This window comes from Hemiscyllium ocellatum, chromosome 7 (assembly GCF_020745735.1).
Source record: "Hemiscyllium ocellatum isolate sHemOce1 chromosome 7, sHemOce1.pat.X.cur, whole genome shotgun sequence".
NCBI lineage: Eukaryota > Metazoa > Chordata > Chondrichthyes > Orectolobiformes > Hemiscylliidae > Hemiscyllium > Hemiscyllium ocellatum.
In genome coordinates this window covers 43,783,793-43,801,755 of record NC_083407.1, presented here as the reverse complement: position 1 = coordinate 43,801,755, position 17,963 = coordinate 43,783,793, and the positions used below count along the sequence as shown (strand labels likewise).

At 41.3% G+C, this 17,963-nt stretch overlaps 1 protein-coding gene across 2 annotated transcripts in view; it reads right to left on the bottom strand.

Moving 5' to 3' along the window:
- LOC132817060 (inactive dipeptidyl peptidase 10-like) overlaps nucleotides 1–17,963 on the bottom strand; it is a 924,305-nt gene that overhangs the window by 126,645 nt on the left and 779,697 nt on the right. For both annotated transcript variants that reach the window (XM_060827148.1, XM_060827149.1), the window contains one exon: nucleotides 13,741–13,779. In XM_060827148.1, coding sequence (XP_060683131.1) covers nucleotides 13,741–13,779 — 39 coding nt within the window. The remainder of the gene's footprint in view (nucleotides 1–13,740; nucleotides 13,780–17,963) is intronic.

Below are 17,963 nucleotides of genomic sequence, written 5' to 3'. Positions count from 1 at the left end.
AAAAAATCAGATCGTCTGGTTGGTTCGATGTTGGGAAAAACAATAAATTCAAACTTGATTGGGTTTTAGCATCCTGGGGATTTTTGTTAATACTGCAAAAACATCAGATTGTCTCATTGGTTCGTGTTGGGAAAACAATAAATTTAAACACGATTGGGTTTTAGCATCCTGGGGCATACTTTAAATTTAAATTGTTGTCAACACAGCAACCAACTCAGGTATCTATTTCACAGTCAAATGTTACATATTTTCAAATTTCCAGGACGCACTAAGACAGCTAGTTATTCATATGACAGATGCTTGTAAGCTCTCAGTACAAAAGAGCATTCATTCTCTCTTAAAGGTACAATGCCTGCCTTTAACTTCATAACAATTTAATAGTTATTATAGGTGAGAAGAAAGAATAATGCAACATATATTCTAACAGATTAGCAATCAGAAAGGAGTGCAAAAAACACATCAAAAGCTCTACAGGTCAGTCTCTGGATTGTTCATGAGGACAGAACAGTTGAATATTGTGGCCATTTCACTGGATGTAACTGATAGAATTAATATTGGTCATTGAACATGTTATTTTTGAGACTCTTGGCTTTTCAGATTGATTGAAATTCTTATATACTGGTTCTGTACAACATTTGAAAGCAATCATTACTCAGAATGACGTAAGCCATTTTTCTTTCTTTACCTGAACTACAAGGATATTTCATGGTTTCTCTTAAGACAGAGACTTCACAACACACTTGTTCACACATGAGGATGTCAAGCTATTGACATGCACAGAATAGCTTTGAAGTTCACTCTTAACCCCTGTCCCTACATACTCTTGAAGGAGGAAATGCAATATGTCTCTTGCCCAGACTGCTATGACTTTTTTAAAACTATCATGTTCACAGTCTGAGAAACTGACAGATGACTATATTTCAGTTTGCAGTGTATTTTTCCCTTTGAACTGCACTACTTTGAAGTTTTCTTAATACCTTATCAGGTGTGACACTCTCTATCTTTCTTGACAGCCAGTGTATTTACATCCATAGCCATTTGTCTGGTCGAACAGATGTAGTCCTCTTTAAATAACAGCTATGGGAATTTAAAGTTTAATGTCATGACAGGAGAGCAAAAAGTATATTCATTCAGCAGAGTTCTACTCCCTGTGATACTTCCATGAAGTTTCTTCCCGTCTCCTTCAGCAAGCTATGATCTTATCAGCAAATCATGGAGTGGGTGACCAACTATGCATAACCATGTAGTAATGTTCCGCAGTATCCAATGTGGTTTCCTCTGTGCATTGTTCACATTTCCCAACTGTCTGGATTAGTACATTTCTTGACAACAATGTCCAAGGTACCATACTTTAGTCCAGTGAAGTTAGCATTTCTCTGGTGTGACTTTCAAGTTAAACTTGCAATGCAGGCTAATATGGTGTTCAATCTTTGAAGGGTCTCCTCCCATTTGACTTAAAACAGTAACTGACATGAACATTAACCATCCTTTTTTTGCCCTTGACCGTATGACAGCACCATTCCTAAAATAGCAAGGGTATCATCGAACCCAAAATGATACTCTCGTGTATTCAGTAAATCCTCTAGTCCACATTCAGAATGTTATCCGTGACAATACTATGGTTTTAAGAAGTATATTTTGTCCTTTTTGTTTGAAGAAAAGTTTAGATAGGGGTACGAAGTGTCTGCTCTAAGTCAATAAAGTAAACAGCTCGTGAGGATATGGGATTTTTTTTAATAGTTGGAACAGTAGAAACAGAGAAATGGGTGGGGTCAAGTTCCCAGAGAACCAAGATTAGCTTTCAACAATTGCTGAGATCTTAAAGTTGCACTTGGTAGTTCTTAATTTGCTCTCTGTTACACCTAAAAGCTGGGGCTCTCTTCCTGCTGTGAGAAGAGCATTTGAGACAATCTAATTTTCTGATTTTGCCTTTGCCAAGGGTGTGTTTATGGGATGTTGCTATATTGGAACAGTTAATTAGTAGAAATATAATTTTGTTTAGCATTTTGAGAGAGTTACAGTTAAGTCAATTCTTTTCTTTTCATTATGTCTGTGATTTAAACGTAGTATAAAAATAGAGCATGTTTTGCTTAAAGTTGAGTAGTTTGACCTGTTCAATTACATCTGGAATGCAACTCCTTACATTTATCTTTAAAATAAGAAAACATTAGGGTCTAAGCTATCTTCTGAATATATTTTGAGGGGGTTGGGTTTGGTCCATAACATATGTTTGAATGCTTTGTTCAATGATGGGTAGCTGCTTAGAAGTGAATAAGTCAAGACTACAGAAATAATCTGAAAACTTCTAACACTTGCTAAATCCTAGATAGAGAGTAAGAAATAACCAATAGATTTTATGTACATGAATTGTTTCAGTGCAAAAACAATAATTCGATTAAATACTTTCCAGATGAAGCATTAAAATCCATTCTTATGAGTCTTTGCATTGAGTGCTGTTAATTGACATAGATCTTCAGTTTTCCATCTTTCCTTCTTACAAGGGCTATCAGGGAGGTGTATGGACTTGGTGAGCAACAGATGACACCTCCTCCAAAGATTTTTGCAGAAGTTATTTTTACTGGATGGTTATCTTTTGTCATAAGTCTATTTTACTGTTTTTTTCACTAGTAAGCTTCCTCGATGCTGACTAGATGTTCCGGGCCCTCATTGCCTCTGCTAAGCATTTCAACAACTTCCTTTCCTTAATTGACTTGAAGGAGGGGTCTGGGAGGATGATGGGATTGCACAACTTTCACAGCTTCAAGGGCCAGGTCCTCTTCTTTGGCTTGATTGTACTCAGAAAGCTTCTACTGTAGCCGTATCATATTATTGGTACCCAGAAACTTGTCTCAAAGATCCACCATGAATTTCTTTGAATATCCATACCATTTCCCAATATTTCTGGATGGTTTTCATACATAGTTTTCCATCACAAATGCTGTATACTTCCTTGTGCTCAGGTCCCGAGATGCTATAATCTCAAAACCATTCTTCAAGTGCTGGTCTTCTGACTCTGTCCGGTTTCCAACTCTTTGGCCAATGGATTATCTGACCAGACATACCTCTTTCTGCCTTCATAGTGTCAAGAGATCATACAATGGGGACCTTTGCATATTTTTGTCTCTTCTTCTCTTCATGTGGGCTTTACCTGTCAGACAAAACTCTCTTCCTTCTGAGAGGATCACTCATCTGCTTAAGTTCCTCTGCTTGGTGCCCTCCTTTCACAGTTGCTATTGAAGACAAGGTTACAACAAAGTCATAAAGTCATTCACTGTGCAGAAGAAAACCAGTTGGCCCATCGAGTCCATATTGACTTTCCACAGATTCATCTGATTAGTCAAATTCTTCCATTCTGTTCCCATAATCTTGCAAGCTTAATTCCTTCAATTCTCCACCCAATTTTCTTTTCAAACCATTCTTTCAAATCAATCATCCACAATGTTCAGAGGCAGCAAACCTTCATTCTAAAGAAACATGGGATTCGTCAGGAACAATGACACATCTTTCAAATAGGCATTTTAGTCTTCTGGGCTCACTATCAAGTTTACATTTTCAGGTCATTGTTCAAAATTTTTTTGGACAATCATGCTGTTCATAGTTCAGAGCAGCGAGAGGTGGGAGCTGGGAGGAGGTGATGTTGGTGGGAGGTGATTGTCGGGAAGGTCGGTGAGTATATTTAAACTTCTTACCTTCAGGCCAGCAAGGGAGGAGTGAGCAAAGGACTTCTGGGAAGGGTAAGTTTACATTTGCGTGGTTGCGTGAGGTGACGAATAGGAAGAGAAAGGAGTTGAATACGTGGCTATAGGGATGGTGCAGGATGGAGTGTTTCAGGTTTTTGGATAATTGGAGCTCTTTCTGGGGTAGGTGGGACCTCTACAAGTAGGATGGTCTTCATCTAAACCAGAGGGGTACCAATATCCTGGGTGGGAAATTTGCTAAAGCTATTAAGGTGGATTTAAACTAATACAGCAGGGGGATGGGAACCAAAATTGTAGGACAGGTACAGAAGAGGATGAGAGTAGGGAGTTCCAAAATCAAGTATCTGACCCTGGCAAGTGAGAACCTGGTTTGAAGTATTTCAACACGAGGGCGCATCCGAAATAAAGTGGGTGAACTGGCAGGGGGGTTGTTACCTGGGACTTCGATGTTGTGGCCATTACGGAGACATGGATAGAGCAGGGACAGGAATGGCTGTTGCAGGTTCCGGGATTCAGATGTTTCAGTAAGAACAGAGAAGATGGTAAAAGAGGGCGAGGTGTGGAATTGTTGATCAGGGACAATATTACAGTTGTAGAAAGGATGTTTGGGGACTTGTTAACTGAGGTAGTATGGGCTGAAGTTAGAAACAGGAAAGAAGAAGTCACCATGCTGGGAGATTTCTACAGGCCTCCGAGTAGTCCCAGAGATGTCGAGGAAAGGATAGCAAAGATGATTCTCGATAGGAGTGAGAGAGGCAGGGTAGTTGTCATGGGGGACTTCAACTATCCAAATATTGACTGGGATCACTACAGTACAAGTACTATAGATGGGTCAGTTTTTGTCCAATGTGTGCAGGAAGGCTTCCTGACACAGTATGTAGACAGGCCTACAAGGGGCGAAGCTACTTTAGATTTAGTACTGGGTAACAAGCCTGGCCAAGTGTTAGATTTGGAAGTAGGCGAGCACTTTAGAGACAGCGATCACAATTCTGTCAGGTTTACTTTAGTGACGGAAAGGGATAGGTGTACTCCACTGAGCAAGAGTTACAGCTGGGGGAAGGGAAATTATGATGCAATTAGGAAAGATTTAGGAAGCATAGAATGGGGAAGGAAACTGCAGGGGATGAACACATTAAAGACGTGGAGCTTATTCAAGGAAAAGCTCCTGTGTGTCCTAGTAGAGTATGTACCTGTCAGGCAGGGAGAAAGATATAGAACGCGTGAGCCTTTGTTTACTAAGGAAATGGAATCCCTGGTCAAGAAGAAGAGGAAGGCTTACGTTAGGACAAAATGTGAAAGCTCAGTTAGGGCGCTTGAGGGTTACAAGGAAATTAGGAAAGAGAGCTCAGGAGAGCCAGGAGGAGACATGAGAAGTTGTTGGCGGATAGAATCAGGGTTAACTCTAAGGCTTTCCATAATTATGTCAGGAATAAAAGAATGACAAGAGTTAAATTAGGGCTAATTAAGGATAATAGTGGGAAGTTGTGCGTGGAGTCAGACGAGATAGGGGAAGCACTAAATAAATATTTTTCGACAGTGTTCACTATAGAAAATGAAAATGTTGGTGAGGAAGATACAGAGATACTTGCATCTAGACTAGAAGAGATTGAGGTTCTCAAGGAAGAGGTATTAGAAATACTGCAGAGTGTGAAAATTCCCTGGGTCGGATGGGATCTATCCTAGGATCCTCTGGGAAACAAGGGAAGAGATTGCTGAGCCTTTGGCATTGATCTTCAAATCATCATTGTCTACAGGAATAGTGCCTAAGGACTGGAGGATAGCAAATGTAGTTCCCTTGTTCAAAAAGGGTAGTAGAGACAACCCTGGGAATTATAGACCAGTGAGTCTCACTTCAGTTGTTGGTAAAGTGTTGAAAAAGGTTATAAGAGATAGGATTTACAACCATCGGGAAAAGAATAATCTGATCAGGGACAATCAGCACGATTTTGTGAAGGGTAGGTCATGCCTAACGAATCTTATTGAGTTTTTTGACAAATTGACCAAACAGGTAGATGAGAGTAAACTGGTTAATGTGGTGTATATGGATTTCAGCAAGGCATTCGATAAGGTTCCCCACAGTAGGTTATTATACAAAATGCGGAGGAATGGGTTTGTGGGAAACATAGCAGTTTGGATCAATAATTGGCTGGCTGAAAGAAAACAGAGGGTTGTAGCTGATGGAACATGTTCATCTTGGTGTCCAGTTACTAGTGGCATACCGCAATAGTCGGTGTTGGGTCCACTGCTGTTCGTCATTTTTATAAATGACCTAGATGAGGGCTTAGAAGGAATGTCTTACGAGGAAAGGCTGAGGGCCTGGAGGCTGTTCTCGTTAGAGAGAATAAGATTGAGAGGTGACTTAATAGAGACATACAAGATAATCAGAAGGTTAGATAGGGTGGACAGGGAGAGCCTTTTTCCAAGTATGGGGACAGTTAACACGAGGGGACACAACTTTAAAGTGAGGGAGATAGGTATAAGCCAGATGTCAGAGGTAGTTTCTTTGCTCAGAGAGTAGTAAGGGTATGGAATGCTTTGCCTGCAATGGTAGTAGATTTGCCAAGTTTAAGAGTATTTAAGTCATCATTGGACAGGCATATGGAAGTACATGGAATAGTGTAGGTAGGATGGGCTTCAGATTAGTATGATGGCGGGGCAACATCGAGGGCCGAAGGGCCTGTACTGCGCTGTCATCTTCTATGTTAACTATTGCCATAGTTCTGCAATGCTTTCTCCACACATCTTCATTTCTTTATTTCACTCGTTACCTATCACTTAACCTTGCACAATCATTTCTTTAATCATCAATTCCCTGCTACATTGCCACCATCATTGATTTTCCCTGTTTTTAAATCTCTTCTCTCTATCTGTCCCTTTCTTTTACCTATTTTTGCTTAACATCTGTTAAATCTTAATTTTTTCCAGTTCTGTTGCATGACCACAAATCTGAAATGGTTAGTTAGTTTCTTTCTCCACAGGTGCTGACATCTTCTTGCATTTTCAGCTTCAGTTTCAGATTTCCAGCATTCACAATGTTTTGCTTTCTTTTTATGGCCCTGGTATGTTTTAGAAAATACATAGACAAACACAAAATAAAGAAATAAAATCTATTGGTGAATTAGAAGTTATGTACAAGTTGTTTAAGTGCAAAAATTAAAATCCTACTAAATAATTTCCAGATGAAGCATTGTTTCTTTTTGGAAAATAGATCAATTAACTTGTTGTAAAGTGTTAAATGGAATGTTCCTTTGTGTAACATCACATTTTGCTCAACTCCCTGCATAATGCCAGATATATGATGTCACTGTGTTATGTTAGACATTAGAATAATTTTATTTATGTTTATATTATTGACACTCTGCTTGAGAATTATGTGTGGAGAATACTGTTTTTATAAAGATGGCAAAATATTAACTATTTGATTTACTCCTCAGGATTCAAACATATACATCTTACAGATGTGGCTGCTCATTTCCAATTCTTATTTGGTCCTACACAAGAGATCTACAAATGTTTGATCTTTGTATAATATCCAAGATGTGGAAACAGTTCAAAAACTTGTGGCTTTCCCCATACCTGGACGTAGACAGAAAGAAACTTCAGAATATTTCATGGACTTTAAAAATGAATAAAATCAGAAGTTTGAAAGAGATAAACTACAAACTAGGTTAATTGAAGACAAAGGAGAAAGTGAGGACTGCAGATGCCGGCGATCAGAGCTGAAAGTGTGTTGCTGGAAAAGCGCAGGTCAGGCAGCATCCGAGGAGCAGGAGAATCGACGTTTCGGTCATGAGCCCTTCTTCATGCCCGAAACGTCGATTCACCTGCTCCTCGGATGCTGCCTGACCTGCTGCGCTTTTCCAGCAACACATTTTCAGACGTAATTGAAGACAAAGACATGGGTCTTTTATCGCTAGATGGAATTGAGCCATCCAATTCAGATGTTGCTCAACTTTATGTTCCATCATGTGCAAAAAGACACCCAATTGGATCAACCAGACAGGCAGCTGATCTACTGTTGTGTTTTTACATCCAACAATTAAATGGTCAAATAGTCAAATTTTAGACAGACTGCAAGTTGTTGAGACCCAGACCACTTAGATAAATTCTCATCTGACCGACAGAGAAAATAGTGTTAAAAAAAGTAAATTGTACTTGTTGTGTATGTACATGTAACAGTTTATGTCATGTGGTCAACTGTTTCCTCACTTGCAACTGTGTAAGCTCGTGGGCATGATTCATTCAGCATAGGGATACTGATGTGTGTGTCCAGTGTGACTTTGGTGCAAACCTGTCAACTTCTGCCATCACAGTTAGAACATAGAACATAGAACATTACAGCGCAGTACAGGCTCTTTGGCTCTTGATGTTTCTTGGACCTGTGAAACTAATCTGACGTCCATCTAACCAACACTATTCTATTATCATTCATATGTTTATTCAATGATTATTTTAATGCCCTTAAAGTTGTTGAATCTACTACTGTTGCAGGCACGGCGTCCAATGCCCTTACTATTCGCTGATTAAAGAAACAACTTCTGACATCTGTCCTATACCTATCAGCCCTTAATTAAAGCTATGTCCCGTCATGCTAGCCATCACCATTTGAGGAAAAAGGTTCTCACTGTCCACCCTATATAATCCTCTGATCACCTTATATATCTCCATTAGTTTACCTCTCAACTTTCTTCTCTTTAATGAAAACAGTCTCAAGCCCCTCAGTCTTTCCTCATAAGAACTTCCCTCCACACCAGGCAGCATCATGGTAAATCTCCTCTGCATCCTTTCCTATGTTACCACATCCTTCCTACAATGCAGCGAACAGAACTGTGTATAATACTCCAAGTGCGGCCGCACCAGAGTTTGTACAGCTGCAACATGATCTCATGGCTCCGAAAAGCAATCCCTCTATTAATAAAGGCGAACACATCGTATGCCTTCTGAACAACCCTATCAACCTGGGTGGTAACTTTCAGGAATTTATGTCTACTCATCCATACTACCAAGAATTTTACCATTAGCCCAATACTCTGTATTCCTGTTACTCCTTCCAAAGTGAATCACCTCATCATTTACATAAATGATTTGGATGCAGGCATAACAGGTACAGTTAGTAAGTTTGCAGATGACACCAAAATTGGAGGTGTAGTTGACAGTGAAGAAGGTTACCTCAGATTACAACAGGATCTTAATCAGATAGGCCAAGGACCAAGAAGTGGCAGATGGAGTTCAATTCAGATAAGTGCAAGGTGCTGCATTTTGGGAAAGCAAATCTTTGCAGGACTTATACACTTAATGGTAAGGTCCTCGAGAGTGTTGCTGAACAAGGAGACCTTAGAGTGCAGGTTCATAGCTCCTCGAAAGTGGAGTTACAGGTAGATAGGATAGTGAAGGTGTTTGGTATGCTTTCTTTTACTGGTCAGAGCATTGAGTACAGGAGTTGGGATGTCATGTTGCGGTTATACTGGACATTGGTTAGGCCACTGTTTGAATACTGCGTGCAATTCTGGTCTCCTTCCTGTTGGAAAGATGTTGTGAAATTTGAAAGGGTTCAGAAAAGATTTACAAGGATATTGCCAGGGTTGGAGGATTTGAGCTTTGGGGAGAGGTTGAACAGGCTGGAACTGTTTTCCCTGGAGCGTCGGAGGCTAAGGGGTGACCTTACAGAGGTTTACAAAATTATAAGGGGCATGGATAGGATAAATAGACAAAGTCTTTTCCCTGTGGTGGGGGAGTCCAGAACTAGAGGACATAGGTTTAGGGTGAGAGAGGATTGATATATAAAAGGGACCTAAGGGGCAACTTTTTCACCCAGAGGGTGGTGCGTGTATGGAATGAGCTGCCAGTGGTGGAGGCTGGTACAATTGCAACATTTAAGAGGCATTTGGATGGGTATATGAACAGGAAGGATTTGGAGGGATATGGGCCGTGTGCTAGTAGGTGGGACTAGATTGGGTTGGGATATCTGGTTGGCACAGATAGATTGGACCGAAGGGTCTGTTTCCATGCTGTACATCTCAATGACTCTTTAGCCTATCTATGTCTCGCTGTAACCTACAACATCATTCGGCACTGTCCACAACTCCACCAACCCTCATGTCAACAGCAAATTTACTAACCCATTCTTCTACGTCCTCGTGCAAATCATTTTTAAAAATGACAAGCAGCAGTGGCTCCAAAACAGATCCTTGCAGCATACCACTAGGAACTGAACTCCAGAATGAACATTTCCCATCAACCACCATCCTCTGCCTTCTTTAAGCTTGCCAATTTCTGATCCAAACTATTAAAATCATCCTCAATCCCATGCCCCTGCATTTTGTGCAATAACTTACTGTGGGGAACCTGATCAAACGCCTTACTGAAATCCATATATACCATATCAACCACTTTACCCTCATCCACCTGTTTGGTTATCTTCTCGAGAACTCAATAAGATTTGTGAGGCATGACCTACACTTCACAAAACTGTGTTGACAATCCCTAATCAATTTATTTCCTTATAGATGATGAGAAATCCTATCTCTTATAATCCTTTTCAACACTTTACCTACAACCGAAGTAAGGCTTACTGGTCTATAATTACCAGGGTTATCTTTGTTAATTATAGACCAGTTGGAAAATTATGATGATAATAAAAACAGGGATATTATATTACCACGGTGTGATTAGTGTCTTGTCACAAATGGCTTTAAGATGTCTAGTGTGGACAAAGTTACAAACCTCATACTGGTAGTGACCATTCCGCTGAGTTCAATAGGAACACACAGTACCGTGGCTTTGACGGTCCATGTTTGCTAGCAAAACTTTCCACTTTGGTCAGGATTTTCAATTTAGTAAATAATTATTCAGGAAAAGCTAGATTAATAAATACCTCATTTGACCCCTGAGTAACTATCACACTGACCACACCACCTTCCTCTACCAGGCCTCTTCTCCACGAGAAAAGACCTCCTCATATTCATTACACCCCCCAGACCCTGACCTGACAGCCCAATTCATCCTGACACATGACCTGCTCTTCTCCTATTTCAGACACAACTCCCACTCTATTCCACTTCTCTAGATCCTGCCACTAGAACAAATCTCTACCCTTCCCGCAATCATTCAAATCTGACCTCCTCTTCACCTACTCAGACCTGACCCACTTCTTTCCCTGTTCCAGACCCAATATTCCTGCTCCAGTTCTGGATCCAAGACGCCCCTTCCCCTACCTCTGGATAGCCCCATCCCATATATCAATGCAGAAAACAAGGATGAAGCATTTGCAACAATCTTCAGCCAGAAATGCTGTGTGCATCATCTTCAGGCATTCAAAAATCACAAATGTCCATTTTCCACCCATTCACCTCAATATTCCAAGAAATTGCATTGGACGCTGCAAACTTAGTCAGGTCTGATAACCTTTCAGCAGCCCTCCCCAAGATGTACCAGTGTAACTGCAACTTGTTAGTAGCGGGCAATGTTGACAATTGCTCAGATATGTCTTATCCATGAAAATCAGGAGAAATGCAACCTTATCATTTATTACCCCATCAGGCAACTCTTGATCATTAGCAAAATAGAATGTGTCATTGACAGGCAATCAGTAGCATTTGCTCCACAAGAACCTGCTCACTGATAGTCAGTTTGGGTTCCACCAGGCCTACTTAGTTCTTTATCTCATTATAATCTTGAGCAAAACAGCTGAATTCCCAATGTCAGGTGAGAATGATTATTCTTGACTTCAAGGCTGCATTTGACCAAGTGTGGCATCAAGGAGCTCTGGCAGCATTGGAGTCGATGGGAATTGGGGAAATCTCTGGTTTTGGTTGGAATCATACTGAACAGAAAAGAAAATACTTGAGATTCTGGAGGTCAATCATCTCAATCCTAGGACAAGTCTCCAAGAGACCCTCAGGGTAGTATCCTGGGCACGATCATTTACAGTAGCTTCGTCAATGACTTGCCTTCCATCATAAGGTCAGACGTATGGTAATTTCCTGATATTGCATAAATATTTAGCACCATTTGCAAATCCTCAGATATCGAACCAGAACATGTCCAAATGCAGAAAGACTTGCATAATATCCAAGTTTGTGCTGACAAGTGGCAAGCAACACTTGTAGCACACAAGTGCCAGCCAATGGCCATTTTCAGAGAGAGAATCTAATCATCACTCTTCAAAATTCAGTGGCTTTACCATTGCTGAATCCTACACTACCACCATCCTGAGGCATGCGACTGACTGATCAGAAACTGACTGGAATTTCCAAATAAATACTGTGGCTGCAGAAGTAGGTCAGAAGCTAGGAATTTTGGGGTGAGTAATTCACCTAACTCTTGAAAGCCTATCCAACATTCAGATGCACAAGTCAAGAACAGAGTGGAATACTCTTCACTTACTTGGGATGAGTGCAATTCTTACAATACTCAAGTGGCCTGACATAAGACAGGATAAAGCAGCCCACTTGATTGGCACCCTCTTCAACATTCAGTCCCACCATTGCCAATGCACAATGGCAGCAATGTGTACTAACAATGACATGTATTGCAGCAACTCACCAAGTCTCCTTCAACACCATCTTCCAAATGTGCTGCCTCTACTGCCTAGAAAGATGAGGTCAGCAATAAATAGGAGAACCAACTGCAAGTTTTCCTCCAAGCCTAACACCATTCTGACATGGAAATATATTACTACTTCTTCATCGTGGATGGGTCAAAATCATGGAATCTTTCTTAACAACTTTGTATATGTACAGCCTCACTACATGAACTGCAGCAGATCACAGTGACCAGAGACAACTGAAGTTGGGCATAAATGACGTCTTGCCAATGACATCCTCATAATATGAAATAATGTTTTTGAAAACTCTGAATATAACTAACTGTGAGTCACCCAGCGCTTCTAATTATTTGCCATTTTAATTCAAACAACTCAACTCCCACTTGGACATTTCTGCCCTCAGCTTCCTACACTGTTTCAATGAAGCTGAACATAAGCTTGAGAAACAGCACCCACCTTTCAATCAAGTACTTTTTATCCTTCTAGGCTCAACACGGAGTTCCATAATATCAAATCATAATCTCTGCCGTATTCAGCACCATTTGCAAATCCTCAGATACCAAACCAGTATATGTCCAAATGCAGATGCATAATATCCAGGTTTGAGGTGACAAGTGGCAAGCAATACTTGTAGCACACATTTGCCAGTTAATGGCAATCTCCAGAAAGACATAATCTAACCATCACTTTTCAACATTCAGTGGCTTTATCATTGGATAGCAGCAATTTTGTATGATTTGGTTGTTTGCCACTTAGTCCTCTTCTGAATTCATCACTAATTCCTTAACTTGTCCCATTGCCATTTGCCTGATGGTATTCTATATCCTTTCATTTAATCTCTCCAAATGTCCACCCAATCACAGACATTTGTTTTCTTTATTCATTCACATGAGGAGGGCATCATTGGCTAGCTAGCATTTATTGTTCATACCTAATTTTCCAGAGGCAATTAAGAGTCAACCACATTACTGTGGATCTGGAGTCACATGTAGGTTAGACTAGGTAAGGATGGCAGTTTCCTTCCCTGAAGGACATCAGTGAACCAGATGGGCTTTTCCAACAATCAACACATGGTCATCATTAGATTCATAATACCAGATATTTATCGAATTTAAATTCAACCATCTGCCATGGCAGGATTTGAACCTGGGTCCTCAGAACATTATGAAGGGCTTAGGCCAAAACGTCAGCTGTCCTGCTTCTTGGATGCTGCTTGATCTGCTGTACTTTTCCAGTGTCACACTTTTTGTCTCTGGATTAAGAGTCCAGTGATAATACCACTGGGACATTGTCTCCCCTCCTTTTTTGCTCTTTTACAATTGAGTTGCAGTATTGATATATGTAGTATTTCAAGAATTCACTGCTTTTATTTCAATGGTGCCCCTCTCCTTAATCACATTTCTGGTCATATTATAATTTGAACATCAAGGTGATCAATTTAATTAACAGTAATTATGGTTTTAAAATGAATCCATTTTAACCGATATATTTTCTTACCTGTTTAGAAAGCCAGAGTTCAGACACTGCCTCATGTTTCTAAAATAGCCACAGAAAAGAAACAGAATGAAAATGAAAGCAAAACACAATTAATTATTCATCTGGAAGAATTTCTTAACATATCAGTCTCTGAATCTTGAAATAAAGGTAACTTGTGCATTATCTGTACTTCTATTTAAACTAGAAAGGAGGAACAATATGGGTAACCATACATATTCTATAAGAATATTGTACATTAACAATTTGAAAAAATTGTTAGGCTTTGTACACTGCATTTCAACATTGTCTCATGGGTTTCACTAACAACTTGGTGCCCGCCAAGATCAAGAATCCAGTTTTAATGTGAACAATGGATCCATGAGACCATGACATCTGAAAATCAAATAGGGAAAAAAAAACTATTGCATTCATAGCTTTCTTGGTCTGAATCAAATTGAGTACGGAAGTACTGAACAGTGACTGCCAGCAATTTGAAAGAATAGGAAGCAGAGGGTGCCACTTGGCAGGTGAGCATAAGTAATAGCAACAGTGTTTTAGGAGTGAAACCTATCTCCATCCTTGATGCTGCAGGTGTTAGTTCAGGCAGAGAAAGAAAATCAAACAAAAATGCAAAAAAAAAGCCAAAGAAAATTTACAGCCCAGGAACAAGCCCTTCAGCCCTCCGAGCCTGAGCTGATCCAAATCTACCGTCTAAACCTGTCGCCCAATTCTTAAGCATCTGTATCCCTCTGGTCCCCACCTACTCATGCATCTGTCCAGATGCATAGAGTCAAAGAGATGTACAGCATGGAAACGGACCCGTTGGTCCAACCCATCCATGCCGACCAGATATCCCAACCCAATCTGGTCCCACCTGCCAGCAACCGGCCTATATCCCTCCAAACCTTTCCTATTCATCTCCCCATTCAAATGCCTTTTAAATGTTGTAATTGACTCCACCATTTCCTCTGGCAGCTCATTCCATACATGTACCACCCTCTGCGTGAAAACGGTGCCCCTGAGGTCTCTTTTATATCTTTCCCCTCTTGCCCTAAACGTCTGCCCTCTCGTTCTGGACTCTCTGACCCCAGGGAAAAGACTTTGCCTATTTAGGCCATCCATGCCCCTCATAATTTTGTAGACCTCTATAATGTCACCCCTCAGCCTCCGATGCTCCAGGGAAAATAGCCCTAGCCTGTTCAGCCTCTCCCTGTAGCTCAAATCCTCTTAAATGAATCTACCATTGTTGTGGTTCTGCTCGCCGAGCTGGAAGTTTTTGCTGCAAACGTTTCGTTCCCTGGCTAGGGAACATCATCAGTGCTGTTGGAGCCTCGTGTGAAGCGCTGCTTTGATGTTTCTTCCGGTATTTATATTGGTTTGTTCTTGCCGCTTCCGGGTGTCAGTTTCAGCTGCAGTGATTTGTATGTGGGGTCCAGGTCGATGTGTCTGTTGATGGATGTTCTTGCCGTTTCCGGGTGTCAGTTTCAGCTGTAGTGGTTTGTATATGGTGTCCAGGTCAATGTGTCTGTTGATGGAGTTTGGGGATGAATGCCATGCTTCTAGGAATTCTCTGGCTGTTCTCTGTCTGGCTTGTCCTATGATAGTGGTGTTTTCCCAGTCAAATTCATGTTAAACGGCAAGAACATCCATCAACAGACACATCGACCTGGACCCCACATACAAATCACTGCAGCTGAAACTGACACCCGGAAGCTGCAAGAACAAACCAATATAAATACCGGAAGAAACATCAAAGCAGCGCTTCACACGAGGCTCCAACAGCACTGATGATGTTCCCTAGCCAGGGAACGAAACGTTTGCAGCAAAAACTTCCAGCTCGGCGAGCAGAACCACAACAACGGATACCCGAGCTACAAATCTTCAATCAGATTTTGAATCTACCATGCCTGGCTCTACCAGCTCTGCTGGCAACGTGTTCCAGACACCCAGAACTCTCTTGTAAAGTGCTTGCTGTGTGCATCCCCTTAAACTTTCCACCTCTCACCTTGAAAGCGTAACCTCTTATTATTGAATCCTTCACCCTGGAAAAAAAGCTGGTCTCTATCCACCCTGTCTATAGCCTTCATGATTTTGTAAACCTCAATCAGGTCCCCCCTCAATCTCCTTTTTCCTAATAAAAATAAACCTAACCTACTCAACCTCTCTTCATGGCTAGCACTTTCCATGCCAGGCAACATCCTCAAACTTTCTCTGCACTCTCTCCAAAGCATCCACATCCTTTTGGTAATGTGGCGACCAGAACTGTGCACAGTATTCTAAATGCGACCGAACCAATTTTAACATGACTTGCCAGCTCTTATACTCAATACCCCATCCAATAAAGACAAGCATACCATATGCCTTCCTGACCACTCTATCCACCTCTACAGTAACCTTCAGGGTACAATGGACCTGCACACCCAGATACCTCTGCCCATCAACTTTTCCCAAGGTTCTTCCGTTCATTGTATAATTTGCTCAAGAATTAGACTTGCCTAAATGAAGAAATCCCCCACCGCAACTTGGCTCATTCCCCAATACCAGGTCCAATATGGCCCCTTCCCTTTTCGGACTATTGACATACTGCTCTAGAAAACCCTTCTGGATGCTTCTTACAAATTCTACCCCATCCAGACCTCTGAAGCTAAGTGTATCTCAATCAATGTTGGGAAAATTAAAATCTCCCATCACCACTACCCTATTGCCTCTACATCTCTCCATAATCTTTTTACCTATTTGTTGTTGTGGTTCTGTTCGCCGAGCTGGAAGTTTTTGCTGCAAACGTTTCGTTCCCTGGCTAGGGAACATCATCAGTGCTATTGGAGCCTCCTGTGAAGCGCTGCTTTGATGTTTCTTCCGGTATTTATAGTGGTTTGTTCTTGCCGCTTCCGGGTGTCAGTTTCAGCTGTAGTAGTTTGTATGTGGGGTCCAGGTCGATGTGTCTGTTGATGGATGTTCTTGCCGCTTCCGGGTGTCAGTTTCAGCTGTAGTGGTTTGTATATGGGGTCCAGGTCAATGTGTCTGTTAATGGAGTTTGTGGATGAATGCCATGCCTCTAGGAATTCCCTGGCTGTTCTCTGTCTGGCTTGTCCTATGATGGTAGTGTTTTCCCAATCAAATTCATATTCCTGGTTGTCTGAGTGTATGGCTACTAGGGATAGCTGGTCGTGTCGTTTTGTGGCTAGCTGATGTTCATGGATGCGGATTGTTAGCTGTCTTCCTGTTTGTCCTATATAGTGTTTTGTGCAGTCCTTGCATGGTATTTTGTAAACTACGTTAGTTTGGCTCGTGCTGGCTATTGGGTCCTTTGTTCTAGTGAGTTGTCTGAGTGTGGAAGTTGGCTTGTGTGCTGTTATGACTCCTAAGGGTCGCAGTAGTCTGGCTGTCAGTTCTGAGACGCTCCTGACGTATGGTAGTGTGGCTAGTCCTTTTGGTTGTGGCATGTCCTCGTTCCGTGGTCTATCTCTTAGGCATCTGGTGATAAAGTTGTGTGGGTATCCGTTTTTGGCGAATACCTTGTATAGGTGTTCCTCTTCCTCTTTTCGCAGTTCTGGTGTACTGCAGTGTGTTGTGGCTCTTTTGAATAGTGTCCTGATGCAGCTTCGTTTGTGTGTGTTGGGGTGGTTACTTTCATAGTTTAGGACTTGGTCTGTGTGTGTTGGTTTCCTGTGTACCCTTGTGGTGAATTCTCCGTTGGGTGTTCTCTCTACTAACACGTCTAGGAATGGGAGTTGGCTATCCTTTTCCTCTTCTCTCGTGAATCGTATTCCTGTGAGTGTGGCATTGATGATTTGGTGTGTTTTTTCTATTTCTGTGTTTTTGATGATTACAAAGGTGTCATCGACGTATCTGATCCAGAGTTTGGGTTGGATTTGTGGTAGGGCTGTTTGTTCTAACCTTTGCATAACTGCCTCTGCTAGGAGTCCCGAGATTGGTGATCCCATGGGTGTTCCGTTGATTTGTTCGTATATCTGATTGTTGAATATAAAGTGTGTGGTGAGGCACAGGTCTAGTAGTTTAAGTATGCCGTCCTTGTTGATAGGTTCGGCCTCCTGTGTTCTGTTATGTATGTCCAGTAGGTTGGCTATTGTTTCTCTGGCTAGGGTTTTGTCAATCGATGTGAACAGTGCCATCACGTCGAATGATACCATGGTTTCTTCTTTGTCTATGTGTGTATTCCTGATGATGTCCAAGAATTCCTGTGTTGATTGTATGGAGTGTTTGGATCCGCTGACTAGGTGTTT